The sequence below is a fragment of the Cyprinodon tularosa genome, unplaced genomic scaffold (genome assembly GCF_016077235.1).
Source record: "Cyprinodon tularosa strain WSP-4 unplaced genomic scaffold, ASM1607723v1 ctg195, whole genome shotgun sequence".
Classification (NCBI taxonomy): Eukaryota; Metazoa; Chordata; class Actinopteri; order Cyprinodontiformes; family Cyprinodontidae; genus Cyprinodon; species Cyprinodon tularosa.
In genome coordinates, this window is record NW_024038707.1 from 563,280 (window position 1) to 581,101 (window position 17,822).

Here is a 17,822-nt window from a genome sequence, read left to right on the forward strand (position 1 = left end):
CTCTGCTGTAGATTCTCTTCTACTCGCATGTTGATCCGTTTCTGTGGCTCGTTTCAACTTTCATCACTTTGGAAAGAAACAACTAAAATGAAGATAAAGATGGTTTAATATGGGGCGCCGTTTGTAAAGTTAAGTCGTCAAAAACTACAAGCAATATTTATGGCTATTTAGTGTGTTTTAAGAAAAAATAGGGGTAAATTTTTTGCCATGTCATTTTTTCACAGTCATTCATTCATTTATAAAAATCTAACTTTGTTAAATAAATATTTAGTTTGGAGCAAAATATATAGTTTGGAAATTAAATATTTAGTTTGTTAAATAAATATTTAGCTCCAAACTAAGTATTTAGTTTGTTTAATAAATATTTAGTTTGTTAAATAAATATTTAGCTCCAGACTAAATATTTAGTTTGTTTAATAATTATTTAGTTTGTTTAATAAATATTTAGCTCCAAACTAAACATTTAGTTTGTTTAATAAATATTTAGCTCCAAACTAAATATTTAGTTTGTTTAATAAATATTTAGTTTGTTAAATAAATATTTAGCTCCAAACTAAACATTTAGTTTGTTTAATAAATATTTAGCTCCAAACTAAACATTTAGTTTGTTTAATAAATATTTAGCTCCAAACTAAATATTTAGTTTGTTTAATAAATATTTAGTTTGTTAAATAAATATTTAGCTCCAAACTAAATATTTAGTTTGTTTAATAAATATTTAGTTTGTAAAATAAATATTTAGCTCCAAACTAAATATTTGGTTTGTTTGATAAATATTTAGTTTTTTAAATAAATATTTAGCTCCAAACTAAATATTTAGTTTATTAAATAAATATTTAGTTTGTTAAAATAAATATTTAGCTCCAAACTAAATATTTGGTTTGTTTGATAAATATTTAGTTTTTTAAATAAATATTTAGCTCCAAACTAAATATTTAGTTTATTAAATAAATATTTAGTTTGTTAAAATAAATATTTAGCTCCAAACTAAATATTTTGTTTTAATAAATATTTAGTTTGTCAAATAAATATTTAGCTCCAAACTAAATATTTAGTTTGTTTAATAAATATTTAGTTTGTTAAATAAATATTTAGCTCCAAACTAAATATTTAGTTTGTTTAATAAATATTTAGTTTCTTAAATAAATATTTAGCTCCAAACTAAATATTTAGTTTGTTTAATAAATATTTAGTTTGTTAAATAAATATTTAGCTCCAAACTAAATATTTAGTTTGTTTAATAAATATTTAGTTTGTTAAATAAATATTTAGCTCCAAACAAAATATTTAGTTTGGAGTTAGGGTTAGGGTTTAAAAATTATATTTAATTTGGAGTAAAATATATTTATTTTGAAAAATTATATTTAGTTTGGAGCTAAATATTTATTTAAGGCCTACATTCATAAAAAAGACAGACTTTATAAAAGTTCTGTGTATCCCCAACGTTTGCTTTGAGTTAAACCAAATGAGGTCAAGGTTACAACTGCAGAACTGTATAAGTCATAGTTTAAATTAGTGTTGCACCGATACTGATACCAGTGTCGGGCAGGGCCCCGATCCAGCACTAAAATGGGGCTATCGGTATCAGTGAGTACCAACTAATAGGGCACCGATACCATTTTAAGAGCCAAAAGTTGCTTCAACTATTGTCACCCATTCCAGGTAGGCAATAAAAAGTTCTACTGGATTCACTTTGCATTCGTCTTTTTCCTGCTTCAGAAAGATAGGCAGCAGCTTGACAAAGCCATGATGGTAATTATTTTACATCCAGGTAGTCTGCAGTTCTTCATATATACACACACATCAATTTCAAACAGATGGTATCGGCCAATACGGCACAGCCAGGTATCGGGTATCGGGGCCAAAAAAGTGGCATTGGCACAACACTAGTTTAAATAAAGGTCAGACAAGCTTAGGACAAAGAATACAATAACTACAATTTAAATAAGAATGTATTTGACCACATTAACTAATGACAAAACAACTGGGGTGAGAGACATGGGTGAGTATGGAGAGAAATTTGTTCCAAAATTATTAAAATAAAAAATATGTTTCAAAAAAGGACATTTAAAGAAAATCTGTTTCGAAAATACAACTTTAAAAAAAGTTCTTATAAAAAAGTTATATGCAAAAATTTGACAAATATTTTTTGGGTTTTTTTTTTTATATTTTTTTCAAATACTCAATATTACCTATTAATTATTTATTTTTATTTATTTTTAAACAATTTTTAGTCAGTTCTTTTATTAGTATTTGTTTCAGTTTTTTTTCTGTATTTAAAATCCCAGGTTTCATTTTTTACATTTTTAGGGGTGAGACTTTTTTTTTTTTTTTTTTTTTTTTTACGAATTATGTTCTTTATAATCTGTTTAACAGATTTCACCCTCTACACTTCTGGATGGTCTGTGTGTGAACCAATAGAAATTAGTTTACTTGGATGTTACAGCATATATATGATTTAAAAATAATTCAAATCATAAAATTCAGTCCCCTGAGAATAATTTCAAAAATCTATTTCAAAAATGGAAGTTTGAAAATAAAAAAAATAGAAATCTGTAAAAATGTACAACTGTAATAAAATATTGACTGTACTTTTCAAACCAATTTTCTTTGGGTTTCTTTTCCTGAAAGGTGTTCTCTGCTTTTAATAATATTGGAGCAAATGTCTCTCCATAGAAGGGCGTGTTGCTCAGTGTTTGTCCTTATGTTTGTCCTGCTGTTGGCTCTCCCAGCTCTGGTCTGTCTTTCTGCTGCAGGGACCCATCTGTATTCTGGGGTTATTCACAGGCGCACAGAAGATGACTGAGGAGATGATCCAATTACTGATGAGATCATGTTAAAACAGGAGTAGTTCTGCCGCTGGTTCTATGAGGATGTTCAAAAGAGAAATTCAAGTTAACTTTGCTGTGTTTAATATTTTTGGTCCCTTGTCTGTGTGTTTTACATCCTTCTGAGTTATTTGAGACATCTGGCCAGACATTTGTTGAGTCATACAGCTAACGATTTAACTTTTCTTTGTTTATTTGGTTTCTTCACACAAAGAAAATATTTCCATGCAACTTTTCTATTGAAAGAAACTCAGGCTGAGACGACCGACCATGATTAAGCTTTTAAAAGGCGTCCAGAACAGTTTGTGATTCTGACAAAATAAGGATTATTCACCACACTTTCACACTATTCACCAATATGGAGTAAATTATGTTCCATTATTAATGCAACATGTTTTTAAAATGGGAATATAAAAGAACTGGTGCTTTATTGAATACTCCTTTTCACTTTTAGTAGTTTTTCCTTTTTTAAGATCCTTTTGAAATTGCACTTTACAGATCATACTCTTTACACTTTGAGATTAATAAAAACACCCCTGCTTGACCAGCAGACCAATAGATATTCTGTATTAGATGATCTGTTTATTAATCCATTCATCCATCAGCCCATTCATTCATCCATCCATCCGTTCATCTTTCCTTCCATTAAACCAACCATCCATCCGTCCTTCCATTAAACCAACCATCCGTCCACTCCTCCATTCATCCATCCATCCGTTCATCTTTCCCTTCCGTCCTTCCATTAAACCAACCATCCGTCCATTCCTCCATTCGTCCTTCCATCCATCTGTCCATCCGTCCATCCATCCATCCATCCATCCATCCATTAACCATCCATCCGTCCATTTATCCATTCTGCTTTCCATTTATCCGTCCATCCGTCATTCTATTCATCCGTCCGCCCGTCCATTAATCCATCCATCCGTTAATTCATCCGTCCGTCCATCCATCCATCCATCCATCCATCCATCCATCCATCCATCCATCCATCCATCCATCCATCCATCCATCATCCATCCATCCTGCTCTTCCTGTAGTGATAATCAAATCTCCCATGTTAACAGTTAGCAGCTGTCGTAGCTACGTGAACACTCCTCCGTTATTGCAAGATTCAAACTTCTCAGGTTCGTTTTTCTCTATAATATAATTATTGAAGAAAGGGAGCAGCTGTGCCAGAGCTCCTCTCCATGGCTGCTTTTCTCTCCCTTTACAAACCAAGCATCCAGTCGGAGCGAGTCGTCTCTCCGCTTTTGTTCTTTCCATGCACCATTGCTTCTGTTGTTCCGCTTCCTTCCTCGTAACAAGCAGCCTTTGAAGACTTTGGACGGAAATCTAAACAACCAGATGTGACGTGTTTGTCTGTTGCAGCATAACTCCATATTGGGCAGTGTGTTCGCAGACTTCTATGACCAGCAGCTGCCATCCATTCAGGCCAGCGCACTTTCTCAGCAGGTGTGTGTGTTTGCTACCATCATATCGCTGCTTCACAATTGTCATACATGCAGCAGGAATACAACGTGTTTCCCATTACTTCCAGTTGGCGCAATTCAACATGATGGAGACCCCAGTCAGCTCAGACAGCCTGTTCAGCCAGACCTCCACCCTCAACTATTCCCAGGCTCTTATGATGGGGTTGACAGGCCACTGCAACCTTCAAGATGCGCAGCAGCTCAGCTACAGCAGCCATGTCAACATCCCCAACATCATCCTTACAGGTGCTGCTTTGCTCGTGCAGAAATATATGGAGTCACCCCTAATTTTACAGAATTAGCTTCCATTGATCCAGATGTTATAGCACGTTGAAGTTCATCTCTGTCACTGGTTAATAATGGTCGTTTCTCAATTCACGAGTACGTACTCGCGTTCTTGGCGAGAACTCAGGAAGATTGACTTGAAGAGAACGCGAGCACGCAAGCACGTATGTGTATTGGAACAGAAGCGTACTTGTGACGTACATGCAACGTTCTTTAGCATTTCTTTAACAGTCAAAACTATTTATTCCCTACACAAAACATTTTGAAAACAATATTTTTAATTTCTAAAGCTTAAAAAACATTTAAAAAAATCACCGAACCGCAAAAAACCGCCATCAGAACGAGCGGTAGTTCACACATAACTAGACCGAGAGAAGTGCACTACAGACGGGGTAAATTTAGCCCTGGCTGCGGTTACCCTCGGAGGTCTGCTGGTCACTCTGGTCCGCTCAACGTCGGACTTTTTTTTTTTAATTTCGCACTAACTCTGTAAACAGGCCACACAGGGAGGCTTAAATGTATAATGTTATCGCCTCAAACGATTTCAAAACGTACTTTTGAAGAACAACAGCAGCAGAAAAGGGAATGTTTAACTTAACACTGTGAGCGCTGTCTGGAATCAAGCTGCGGCCGCGGGGCATTCTGGGGAAGCGGTCAGTCTGAAGAACGCATATTGAGAAACGCCCATCATCTATTTCTGCCGTCTGCCTCCATGGAAAAGTGATAAAAGTAAGAAAGTATGAGAAAAAAAAAAATGAATAAATAATAAATGAGGCACCAACAATCACTGGGTCACACAGCACAGCGGTATGCTTGAAAATAACTCCTGTTAACACCAATATAGACATGTTATACATCTTTACAAATATTAGATCCCTCAAAATTTAACTGCCAAGGTTATTTTATCCGCTCCAAAGCACAATTAATATAGATATAGCAGCATGTTAAATCACAATTTTTTAAATAAAGCTTCGACTATTATAAATCCAATCCTAGATTGTTTATACTCCATTGGTCCGTATGTACGGAAGCCAAGAGCGGTCATACTCGACTTTATTTTTTTCCTTTGCCTTCCCCGAGATGATGACAGAACTATCTCGTTATCACGGTTAAAAATGAATTGTTTTCTCCAGATAACAAGATAATCATCTCGAGAAAACAGTTATTGATTTCTTGTTGTTGACACAATGCAGAATAAATGTAAAACAATGGCACGTGCCTATTGCCAAGCATGTCTTTGCTACTGCTGTTTTAAATAAGACCTATTATTTTCAAGACGGAAAAAAAAAAACATTAGTCATGTTTGAACTGATGCAGTTTAGGCTGGGTTTCAGTCACACTATTTTGATTTGTATTTTCAGAAATTAGAAGGTGTTAACTTCAAACGATGTGTCACACATGTAATTTTTATCTCTGCTTCTGTCTCCTTGAACCCCAGTCAGCCTCAGCAGATGGCCGCTCACACTGAGCCTGGTTCTGATGGAGGTTTCTTCCTGTTAAAAGGGAGTTTTTCCTCTCCACTGTCGCTATGAGCATGCTTAGTGTGAGGAATTGCCTTCGAGTCAATTAGATAGGATAGAAAATGGATTGAAAACTTTGAATCAATCTGACTGGATGATCTGGGAAATGTAAAGTGCCTTGAGATGACATTGAATTGAATTGAACTAATTTAGGCTTGTAGTTCCTTAGTTATTTCTCTTTCTATTTGGGTATAAAAAGGCGACAATTACCTAAAACTAGATTTTTTTTTGTGTTTTTTTAACATGATAGTTTTTCCTGCTGCAGCAAAGACTTTATAAGAGTAAATAATCCACCTTTTAAGAAATGAAATGTTGTTTTGCTGCAGTGAGTGGAGAGTCTCCTCCCAGCCTGCCTAAGGACCTGACCAGCTCGCTTTCCACAGACATCAGCTTTGATATGGACTCCCAATTCCCACTGGACGATTTGAAAATCGACCCTCTGACTCTGGATGGCCTGCACATGCTGAACGACCCGGACATGATCCTCGCAGACCCGGCCACAGAGGACGCATTTCGCCTCGACCGGCTCTAATTCCTGCTCTCCGCCTCAGCTTTCATTGAAAATCAGGGCCACTCAATCACACCCCATAAAAGTAAGTTTAAGAAAAAGTCCTGTGAGGAAATTAGCATGGAAATGTTCCTGATTGGTTCCTTTTTTTCCACGCCTCTGATTTCTTTTTGGATCCGTTTTTAGATTCCTGGTTAACAGTTTGAGGGAGCTGGATGACAGCAGAACCAGCCTGAAAAGCCAGACAGATTCCAGTACAGCAGCCGGTTCACAGAGCGGACACTGATGACCAGAAGAAACTCAGAACAGGTCCACTCCTCTCAGCCGGGCTTGGTGTTACGCTTTGATCCGGATGGGTTGTAATATATCCCCCCGAGAGGCGCTGAGTCATTACTTTTACTATATTTCTGAAAACAGTTTATCCAAAAAAAAAAATAATAATTTAAACAGAAATCATTTGTTATGCATGAAATCAGAAATCACTGTGGATACTTGTTTTGCCTTAAATGCTTGACGTTTAGTTTTTCATGCATAAAGAAAAAATAACCCAACAGATTCACATTTATTGCGTTGCAAGTTGCTTTGCCTGCAGCATTTATGTCGTCACAACTGCCTAATGCATTAAACCTGGGGGGGGGGCTGTTTAGTTTGGTGAACACAATGTTTACAAGTTTGTTTATTTGCTTTAAAATGTGCAGAATGTGGTCAGATTTTTTTTTTGCGTAACGATATCTATGCAAAAGGACGGACTGTAAAAATGGAGCCATTTGAAGGCGACGTAGAGGATTCCTCTGGAACACATGAGGGTGTATTTAGACAAAAAAAAAAAATTCATTTTTTTAAAGGTTTAGTACAGAAGAAAAAAAAAACATTAAGTAGGGCGGTGGAGGCTGGCTAACAGGTGATGCCTGTCTCTGCCTCTAGAACAGCACTGTTGATGCAATGAGAATGTACCTCGTTTACATCCATGTCTTTGTGTTTCGGTTCTCCTCATTTCCCACTTTTTCTATTTTTTTACTTCCCGTGGAGCCAAATATCTTCCATCTGTTACCTTAAGCTGATTTTTTATCACTTCTATGTGTTTCACAGTGGGTTTGGTTGTTTGCGCTTCATGCATTTGTTGTTTTTCTCTTTAATTTAATGCTTTGGTGATCAGATTGTTCTGTATGTTGTCCATCTATGGAGTGAATTTTGTTCCATTACAGTCCAAAGCATCTTGTTAGACATAAATTTGATAGAAAAAAAAAATAATGAAATGGAAAAAAATGAAGCTTTGAGAGAAATGTCGTTTTTTCCTAGTTGTTGTTTTTAAACAGATTTTATTTTGTTTGAGTTTTCATCTTCAAATGTCTGTTTTTCAGATTGAGTTCCATTAACAACAATTTCTTTTTTTTTTGAAATTGCGTTTCTCAGATCACATTCGCATCACTTTACGACAGAGTATTAGCATGGCTAGAGATTTTTTTTCTTCTATTTCGAGGATAAAGTTGCAAAATTACGAGAATAAAGTCATCATGCAACAACCAGTTTCAGAAAGAAAGCTTGGAGCTCCGCCCAGCAGATGACAGCCGACCAGCTCACCAATCAGTAACCAGAGTCCACTTTGACATCATGCCCAGTTTGATGCTGCTGCTAAAAGATTTCCTGATTTGTAAAACCGATGCTAAAGTATAACTTCACATGATGCTCCACATTCCTCATTTTAGGGAAGAAAGTGCTTCTTGTAGGAGTTAAAATACAACTTTATTCTCGTAATTTTATTACTATTCTCATTGTGACTTTTTTCTTGTAATATTACGAATTTGTTCTCAATTTTAGGACTCTATTCTCGTAATGTTACGACTTCATTCTCGTAATGTTATGACTTTATTCTCGTAATTGTACGAGAATTATTCTCGAAACAGAAGAAAACAAAAATCTCTAGCCTTGCCCTAATATTCCGTCGTACAAGTCCAATAAAAGCACTCATTAAAGCTACAGTGTGTAATTTTCAGCGACATCTAGCGGTCAGACTGCAGACTGCAGCAACATGAACGTCTCCCCCCCACCGCTTCTCCCCCCCAACAGTACGGCGAGCGTTACGGGACAAAATGTCTTCCACGACGTCCGCATCACCTACCTTCTCAAGTGATGAGGTTTGTTTACATAGATAATTTTACAGATAGTATTTCATTAGTCTGTGTAGGGTATAGATTTCATGTAGACTTAAGATAATAAATATACCCGTTATTTTTTCTACGTCGTTGTGACGTTTTGGTGAGCTGCTTTGCATGGTGATATAAACAGACGAAGTAATTGTAGTCATTAGTTTAACAGCGAGATTGTGTTCGCTGGAAGAATATATATTCCCCGTTTACAGAGTCCAAGTCTTGTTTGTGGCACGGGGGTTACAAGGCAAGGAAGAGGGAAAGGAAGAGGGCAGAGAGGCCGGGGTGAGCGTGCAGCTGGGGCCAGGCGAGAGAGGGGAGCCAGCGGGGTGAGAGCAGAGGAGGAAAGGCTTGAAGATCTCCAAAGGAGCCGGAGAGTAGTAACCGAGGTATATATCCAGAAAATTATTTTACAGAAAATTACTGAATCATTACCTGTGAAACGTCAGGGACGTTGCTGAATAAGTATACTGGAGAGCAACAGCATCATCACGCAGCATGTTATTGTTTTAGACAGGTCTGAGCATCCTGTACTCCAAAAACTGCAGTGATATTAGACAATTGTGTGTATAGGATTAATTACCTGTCCAAGAGAAAACTGGCAACTTGAGCGTCACTTTGAAAACCTTTTTCCTCCATCAGTGACTTCCATCGTGTAAATGCCGTGCCAATGTTGATCCGTGTTTTTTGTCGTTTCTTGTCACTCTTGCGTTTATTCTCGTCGTGTTTCCGCTTCTTAGATGACGGGGGTTCGGTGTCCGCCGCTTTTCGTTGTGATACAGAGTAGGCATGATCCTCCATTCGTCTGATGTTTGGCCACACAGTGCCAAACAGTTTGCAAAGTCACTCACGCCTGCCGCCTTGTTTACCTTTCTTGTTACCGAGGCGCAGTATACCTGCTTCTTCTTCTTCTTTGGTTTCAGGCAGACTAAACGCTTCTCAGGCATAATACTGCCATCTACTGTTCAGTACCGTCTCAGTTCATCTCTCTCAACTTGCCGTAGTTATTTTCGAGCGTCATGGGAGATCTCGCAATCGCTAGTTTGTTGCCTCTGCGCTGCCGTAGCGCAAAGATGTCAGCCTCCATGGCTGCGAGACCCGCTCCTATGTAATTATAAATAACGAATTCTAAGGCAACGCAAATGTTATGGTTAAAAGGCTGAGCTCATAGGTGATGATAAATAACATAGTTATGTATAATATATTAAATTTCTGAATTTATATGCCTGTAATTATTACACACTGTAGCTTTAAAATTGTATCTTGTAGCGTCAAGCTGACCAATAGAAATGGTTCCTCACTCCAGAGGAAAGCCATCCCCCCCCACCCCAACCCTGAAGTAAAGATAACGCAATTTTTATAAAATGCATTTATGCATTTATTGCAGTAAAACTAAATAAAAAAAAAGAGAAATTTGAAGAATTCATGAAAAAAAGTGGAAAAATTTAAAGGAATAGTACACCCAAAACATGATTAGCCTTCATTTTCTACTCACCCCCATGCTGAACAACACTCTGGAGTACTTTTTTGATATCTCAAATGCATCTGGAGATCTGGGAGGCTTCTTACTGTCTGCTGACATTCAAATAATGGAGGTCTATGGTGCCCGAGGCAGAAAGGTCCATAAAAGTCCACAAAAACGTGTCAATATTCCTCCATACTGCTCGTCCAATGTATTCCAAGTGTCCTGAGTGGGTAGCGTCCATAATTTACTCAAAACGAAGTCATTTAGAATGTTTTTAGAGCATAAACAGTAGTGTATAGGATTTCCTGAAAGCGCGTTCACGAGTCTACGGAAACCGCGGCAGACCAAACCAGATGAAAGTGCGCATTCAGCGTCTGCTCTGCCGATAATGCAAGCGTAGAAGAAGAAATGTGCTGTTTACCTGTGCAAAGAAAGAAACAACGAAAGAAAAATGTCTGAGGACTTCAGTGTTGAGGAAGAGCATGAGTTCTTTGCCGAGCTGAATGCGCACTTTCATCCGGTTTGGTCTGCCGGCTTCCGTAGCGTCGTGAACTCGCAGGCACGCGCTTTTCGGAAATCCTATAAACTACTGTTTATGCTCTAAAAACATTCTTGTTAAAAGGTTTTTCAAAATTACATTTCTTAATCGCCTTTTTTATTTATCTTACGCAAAATGTGTTCTTTCCAAGCAGCAGTATTGGAACATAATTCACTCCATATGTCTTCACTGTATTCATAGCTTTATGATCCCCCCCCACCCAGTGACTGTTACGATGAACTGGACCTGTTGCCCGTCTTTGTTCAAACTTGTCTTTCTTGAACAGAGTAAGGAGGAAAAAACGTAAAAACCCAGAAAAAAGATAAACTAGAATTATTTTTGAGAAAAAAATTAAAAATCAGGGTAATTTATAAAAAAATTTGTTTTTATTTCAACCAGGTTATATTCTAGGATTCCTGTTTTAAACATTTTGTCATACAGCTGATCCTTCTGCTAAAATCAGTTATCTGGATTTTTTTTTTTTTTTTTCAACTAGCTGAGGACTAATGACAGATAATACAGTTAGAGACGCACATGAGACAGACGTGTGTCTGAATCAGAGCAGCTCCTGAAGTCAACCACAGACTCCACCAGAAAAGTCTAATTGATGTAGGGAATAAAGCTAAAGCTTGGCACTTTACTTAGACACGATGCTTCATCACTGATTGAACAGCTTTTCTGGAGCTGCAACAGTTTTCACTTTGATGTGTCCGTAGGACTCTTTCACTTTTATATGTGGTGAATTTATTTCTATTATTGTTTCAAGCACAGAAAATCACTTTTGTAAATGAAAGTATGGAAGAAAAAAAAGCAACCTAGAAATGAAACTTCAAAAAAACTTCTTAGTGATAAAGATGTTCTTTTTTCTGAGATTGTGTTTTTTTTTCCAATTTTTAAAATGTTTATGTGTATGTATGTATATATATATATATATATATATATGTATGTATATGTACACATTTTCAAATTGCATTTTCCAGATCAAATCTATTTAACTTTAGAAAAAATGCACATGCACAACCCTGTACCCTCTCCCGACAGGGAACGCCTATGAAACGTGTGTGAGAGCGTGCACGAGCCCATTTCTCCTCGTGCACGTTCTGTTTAAAGGTTGCTGTTCTCATAGCTCATACAAGCTGACTGTGTCCGAATGTCCGCCCTAACCCCTAAATGCCTCAATGCGGGGACTATCAGAGATGGCAAAAGTACTCACTTTCCGTACTTGAGTAAAAGTACAGATACTTGTGTTAAAAAATACTCTGGTAAAAGTGGAAGTACTGATTAAACTTCTTTACTTAAGTAAAAGTAACAAAGTACAGGATTGTAAATTTACTTAAAAGTATAAAAGTAAAAGTAGAAACCACTTTTTTCATGCCGTTGCCTACATTTTAAATGGATGTCTGCCAATAGGACTAGATCTCTGTTGTGTTCATTTTCAATCATCTCGTCGTCCATGCTACTATGCTAACGCCACCGCCACCAAACTGCAATGATTTGCCGCGAATGAATACCGCCGTATCTGTCGATTCATCTTGTAGTGGTGAGTCAAATGCAACGTAGATTCCCATCCAATTAGATTGAATTTGGTATTGATGACGTGAAAAATAATAACGGTAACTCCATTGAAATGATTCCAAACTAAAGTAACGAGCCAATTTTTTTAAATGTCAGGAGTAGAAAGTACAGATATTTGTGTAAAAATGTAAGGAGTAGAAAGTAAAAAGTCGCCATAAAAATAAGTAGTAAAGTACCGGTAGAGTAAAAATATCAGAAAAATCTACTTGAGTACAGTAACGAAGTATTTGTACTTCGTTACTTCCCATCTCTGGGGACTATATAGTGGACTTTATAGTGAACTCAGTTAACTGACAGATGATCGCTTATCCATTGGTCCACCGCGCGGTGCGTGTGCCATCTTTGGAATTAGTTGCCGCTGTCGGGTAGCGACTGCCTTTTGGGACAGCGGGCTGCTGTGACAGCAAATCCCGTAAGGCTTTGCATGAAGAGCTTTCTGTGCAAAGCATTCTGGGATGCATCTGTCTCTTCTGAGGCCTTTCTGTTCTTTTACACTTCATAGACCCTTTTTTTCTTACGACTGTCGGCCATTTTAAAAGAACTGCGGTGAGAGAGGTGAGCTTCAATGTCTGTCTGAAATCGTAGCTGGCCACAGATATGTGGCTGAAAGTGCACAGGGGACGAACATGTAGGACAGCCTTAACGTAAACATATCACCAGAATGATTGACAGGTAGGAGGACCACTTATTTAGATGATCCACCCAGAAATAAAATATCATCCTCTATACCTTTAACTGAATTTTAAAAGATGCACTTTATAAACCTCTTTTTAAAAAGCTAGCTTTGACTGTTTATTATCTCAAAAAAATGGAAGAAAAAATTTGAAAAATTGAAATCTAACAAAACAGCAAATTTATTTTCAAAACCCCTTTTTGATTAAGAAGTTTTTCAAAGTTTCATTTCTGGATTACATTTTTTTTATTATTTCCATTTAAAGAAATTAGTTTTTTCCTCATAACAATAATAAAACTAAATTCCTTCCATATTTTTTCCGCCCCACAGGAGAAATGATTTACTGCATGAAATTTCAGACACGATTTGTCCTTTTGTTGTTTGTAGCATCATGTAAAAGCCGAGAGACATTCAGTTTAAATAATTTGGGTTTTTGTTTGTTTGTTAGTTTCTGTTTGCTAAAGATGTCGCCATGTTAAAGTCGTGTATAATTACAGCCTAAAAAAATGTACGATGACCAGCCTTTTATGCACACGTGAAGCTCATGTTTGCTACTCTGTTTAAACTGCAATAGCTGCAGTATGTGCTTATTTTCTGTGTAACCCCCACTTACGTCAAAGTACCTGTAGAGTAGATCTGTATCTTGCTGTACTGTAGGGATATTGGTTTTTTTTGTGCTTACTGTGAGATGATGTCAAATTGGGACAATGCAATGAGAAATTCAGCTGGATCTCTAATGTGAGCCGTTCATTTATTGGCTCTTCTTTCATGTTTTAGCTGCTGTTTTTATCCGTGTTGTGTTACACCTCTTTGTGTTTTGGCGTTACGTTGTTAAAGCACTGATGTTTACAGAGACAACGGTTTACAACCGAGCTAAATCTGTGTTTGCCAAAGCCTTCCTCTTAGTCTCAGCCCTGCATCTGCAGCGATCAGCCACTGCACTGCAGGTCAGGGGAAGGTTTGTTGAACAGCGAATCGGTTCAGTCATTTCAAAGCCGGGAAAAAAAACTTTGCATCAATCAAAAAAAAAAAAAGTAAATTTGGGTTTGCATGTTCAGAGAGATATTTGTTCTCCTTGTCCTCATACATTTCATGTCCTGAAACTACTAATTGGTTGTGATGTCCATTCTTTAGTCCTTGCTGTAAGCAAGTGCGCCCCCTATCGCTGCAGTACTTTAATTCAAAAGGTGAAACCTACAATATATTCTATAGATTGATTTTTTTACCCGGGTTTATATCTTAATGTTTGCGATGATGGCTCACAGCTAACAATCAGTTTTTTCTAAGAAAATTAGATTTATTTTAAATCAGACCAATAAAGCAGGTTTTAAATAAAGAAACATGGAAAAACAAAGTAAATAACTGAATTTCTATGAGGATTTTCTAGTTCTGCTTACCAATCAAATCGCTTTATAATCAACCCACAGGTGCGTATTTACATAACGTATTGCTGTATGTGAATGTGCATGTTTAGTTAAATTTGAAAATATCAAATCTGTAAAAAAGAATGGACAAAAATAAGGATTAAAGAAATAATATGCCTGGTGCAGAAAGTTATAGAAGCTGCTAAATCAGGTATATTAATGGAAAGTTAAGTAGAATTGTTCTTTTAATTTGATTTTCTTATACATCTTGAAATGATTGTATCATGTTTTCCTTCCACTTAACTTTCCATTAATATCCCTGCTGCTGAAAGCTTCTTTAGCTGTTTAGTGGCTCTGAACTACGGAAGAGGATTAGGGCCACTGGAAAAAAAAAAAAAGGTAACTGATTTTTTGAATTTTATTTCAGTTTAACAGAATTCTGACTTTTTTCTCAAAATTCTGACTTTAATCTCAGAATTCTGACTTTTTTCTCAGAATTCTGACTTTAATCTCAGAATTCTGCCTGAATTCTGACAATAAAAAAAGTCAGAATTCTGAGATTAAAGTCAGAATTCTGAGTTTAAAGTCAGAATTCTGACTTTTTCCCCACACTATACTGAAATAAAATAAAAAAAAATCAGTTAACATTTTTTTTTTCCAGTGGCCCTAATCCTCTTCCGTACTGAACATCTGTGCAGTTGATGATTTTTTTTTCTGATTGTCTAAGCGATTAAGGGGGGAAAAACTAAAAAAGATATGATATCTGGGCTTAAAAGCAAAGTTCAAATTTTCCCCAATCTAAATTTTGCATTTTATTTGCTGCAAAATCCAGAATCACCAAAACGAACAGAAATGAAGTCAAAGTGTAATGAATCTATAGAAAGTAATATAGTAATATTTAATTTTTTGTTCACATTTGTAAGATTAATAAAAATTTCTGATGAATCCAGAAGTATTGAAATAGGAATTTATTCTACATAAAACAAACTTTTTCTTATACCATAGAAGGAAATCAACATTTGAACCAAAGTATAAAACAGGTTAAACCTGCAGAGTTCTGTTAAATTTTAGTCAACTGAATGATCTTTAAGGGTCCTTTAATGTTTTTATCAACATTTTTTGTTTTGATTTGGATAAAGCATTTATTTTCCAATAAGAATATTAAAAAAAGTATCTTTTTTAAGTGGACTTATAATATTCATAGAGCTTTATTAGAAATAAAATAAATTTACATAAATCTACATGTTTAAACATGTGTTGATAGAATGTTTAAAAACAGATGTGAAACCTGAAAGGGATTGGTTCCCATGTATGCTCGCTCAGTGGGAATCTGTAATGTGCATTTAGAGGACAGCCTCACACAATGGCAGCTACAATCTTCTATGAATACATCCTGGGAGCGCAGTGTTACTTTCCCAAACACTAAAATGCATTTTACAGCCGTAGAGAGCTGCAGTGTTGCTCCTCAGCGTCTCACTCCAAACGTTACGCTCCTATGATATGCAAACTGCAGCATTCTGCAACGCAGCTTGGTGATTCGTTCCGGTTTTTTTCAGATAACCCTTTAAGAAAGACTTGTTCGCAACTTGTTCCTCAAACTGTGTTTCTTTTTTTTATATCTTAACTATTAAATTGGACCAAAATAAGTGAAGTTAGCTGTAAATGTGAGCTGAAGATGATAAAAACACTCCTGTTCAAACCGAACCTGATGTTCTCTTTTTTCTGTGATGGCCTCTGTCTTTGTATCTGTTTCCTTTTTCTTTTTGTAAATTTAATATGAATAAATATATCTGAGGTTACGCGGGTTGTCTGCTGTTTGTGTCTTTTATCAGCTAAAACGAATCCTGTGTTGTAGGTTTGCTCTGGTTAAACCGCAGCTCTGCGCACGTCGCTGCTTCTAGACCTGCACTGGAAAAAATCTAAATCTAGATAAGTCGTTTTTTCTTAAAATAAATGCATTTGTTCTTGGATTGAGGAGGAAAAAGAGACATTTTGCCAATGGAACGAGACAATTTACATTTAAAATAAGAAAACACAATTGCAGTGTCTTGTTACAAGCATATATTATCTAGTTATCTTATTTTAAGAGTAAAAATATTTATTCCATTGGCAAACTATCTCATTGATTTACTCAAATTAAGTAAATACACTTAATTTAAGAATTTTTTTCTTATTTCTAGATTGTTTTTTTATGGAAGAAAAACAGAAATTGGAATCAGCCTTTTTTTTAACACTGAATTTTTTTAACACCGAATTTTAAACACTGAATTTTTGTAGACATTGAATTCCTTACCCTCAATTTTTATCTGGCAAAAATTCACCATAAAAAAAAAATTCAGCTGCAAAACTTCAGCTGCAAAAGTGTTGACCTTTTGGTAAACTCAAACCAAAGCAATCTACACTCGATAGAGTCGAGCAGCTTCTAGCCAATGAAATTAGCTCATTTCATCATGTTCCGCAGCCTCCTCTTCACTGTAGATGTTGACACTGGTGTTTTGCGGGTACTATTTAATGAAGATGCCAGTTGGGGACCTGTGAGGCATCTGTTTCTCAAACTAGAGACTCTAATGTACTTATCTTCTTCCTCAGTTGTGCAACGCGGCCTCCCACTTCTTTTTTTACTCTAGTTAGAGCCTGTTTGTGCTGTACTCTGAAGGGAGTAGGACACACCGTTGTAGGAAATCTTCAATTTCTTAGCAATTTCTCGCATGGAATAGCCTTAATTTCTAACAAAAAGAATAGACTGTCGAGTTTCAGATGAAAGTTCTCTTTTTCTGGCCCTCTATACACCTATGTAGATATTGCACCAAAAACAAGACTTTTGCAGCTAGAATAGTCATTTACCACATTAGCAATGTATAGAGTGTATTTCTTTAAAGTTAAGACTAGTTTAAAGTTATCTTATGACTTAATATAATTGCAAGTTTTCTGTGTCCCTGCTCCTTTCCAGTGAAGCGTTGGCTTTGGTGTGGCCTTAAAGAGGATTGAAAGGCCAAAAAATGTGAGTTTGCTGAAAGGGGCCAGGATGCTGCAGCAAGAGCGGCCTCTGCTGGGCAAAAAGCTTACAGCACCTGGTATTCCCAGGCGGTCTCCCATTCAAGTACTAACCAGGCCCGACCCTGCTTAGCTTCCGAGATCAGACGAGATCGGGCGTGTTCAGGGTGGTATGGCCGTAAGCCGCTGGTGCTCAGCCAAGCAGCCTATTTCTACAGCATACAGCAGCACGCTGGACTTTTCACCTGACAGAATTAGCATTTTTAAAACTATTGAAATTGTAAAAGTAGAAGTAATGCAGGAAAAAATATATAAAATACAGATGCTTTAACCTTATACTGGTTACTGCCAGTGTTGTTTTTGACAGCCATTTTGGAATTAGTGTTAGTCTTAAGTCTTCAGGACAAAAACTATTATTAGTCTTAGTCGCATTTTAGTCATTACGATATGTGATAG

General features: G+C 36.4%; 1 protein-coding gene and 1 non-coding gene across 2 annotated transcripts in view; one reads left to right on the forward strand and one right to left on the reverse strand.

Moving 5' to 3' along the window:
• Positions 1-7,473, forward strand: part of LOC119782521 (CREB-regulated transcription coactivator 1-like) — a 45,874-nt gene extending 38,401 nt beyond the window's left edge. Inside the window, exons 13-16 of the mRNA XM_038283518.1 lie at positions 4,197-4,280; positions 4,366-4,543; positions 6,429-6,695; positions 6,797-7,473. Of these exons, the coding sequence (XP_038139446.1) occupies positions 4,197-4,280; positions 4,366-4,543; positions 6,429-6,634 (468 nt within the window). The 3' untranslated portion in view covers positions 6,635-6,695; positions 6,797-7,473. The remainder of the gene's footprint in view (positions 1-4,196; positions 4,281-4,365; positions 4,544-6,428; positions 6,696-6,796) is intronic.
• A 9,958-nt stretch (positions 7,474-17,431) lies between these two features.
• Positions 17,432-17,550, reverse strand: LOC119782570. Its single transcript, XR_005280679.1, has one exon. It is a non-coding gene; the product is annotated as a 5S ribosomal RNA (ribosomal RNA).
• Between the last annotated feature and the right edge of the window lie 272 nt (positions 17,551-17,822).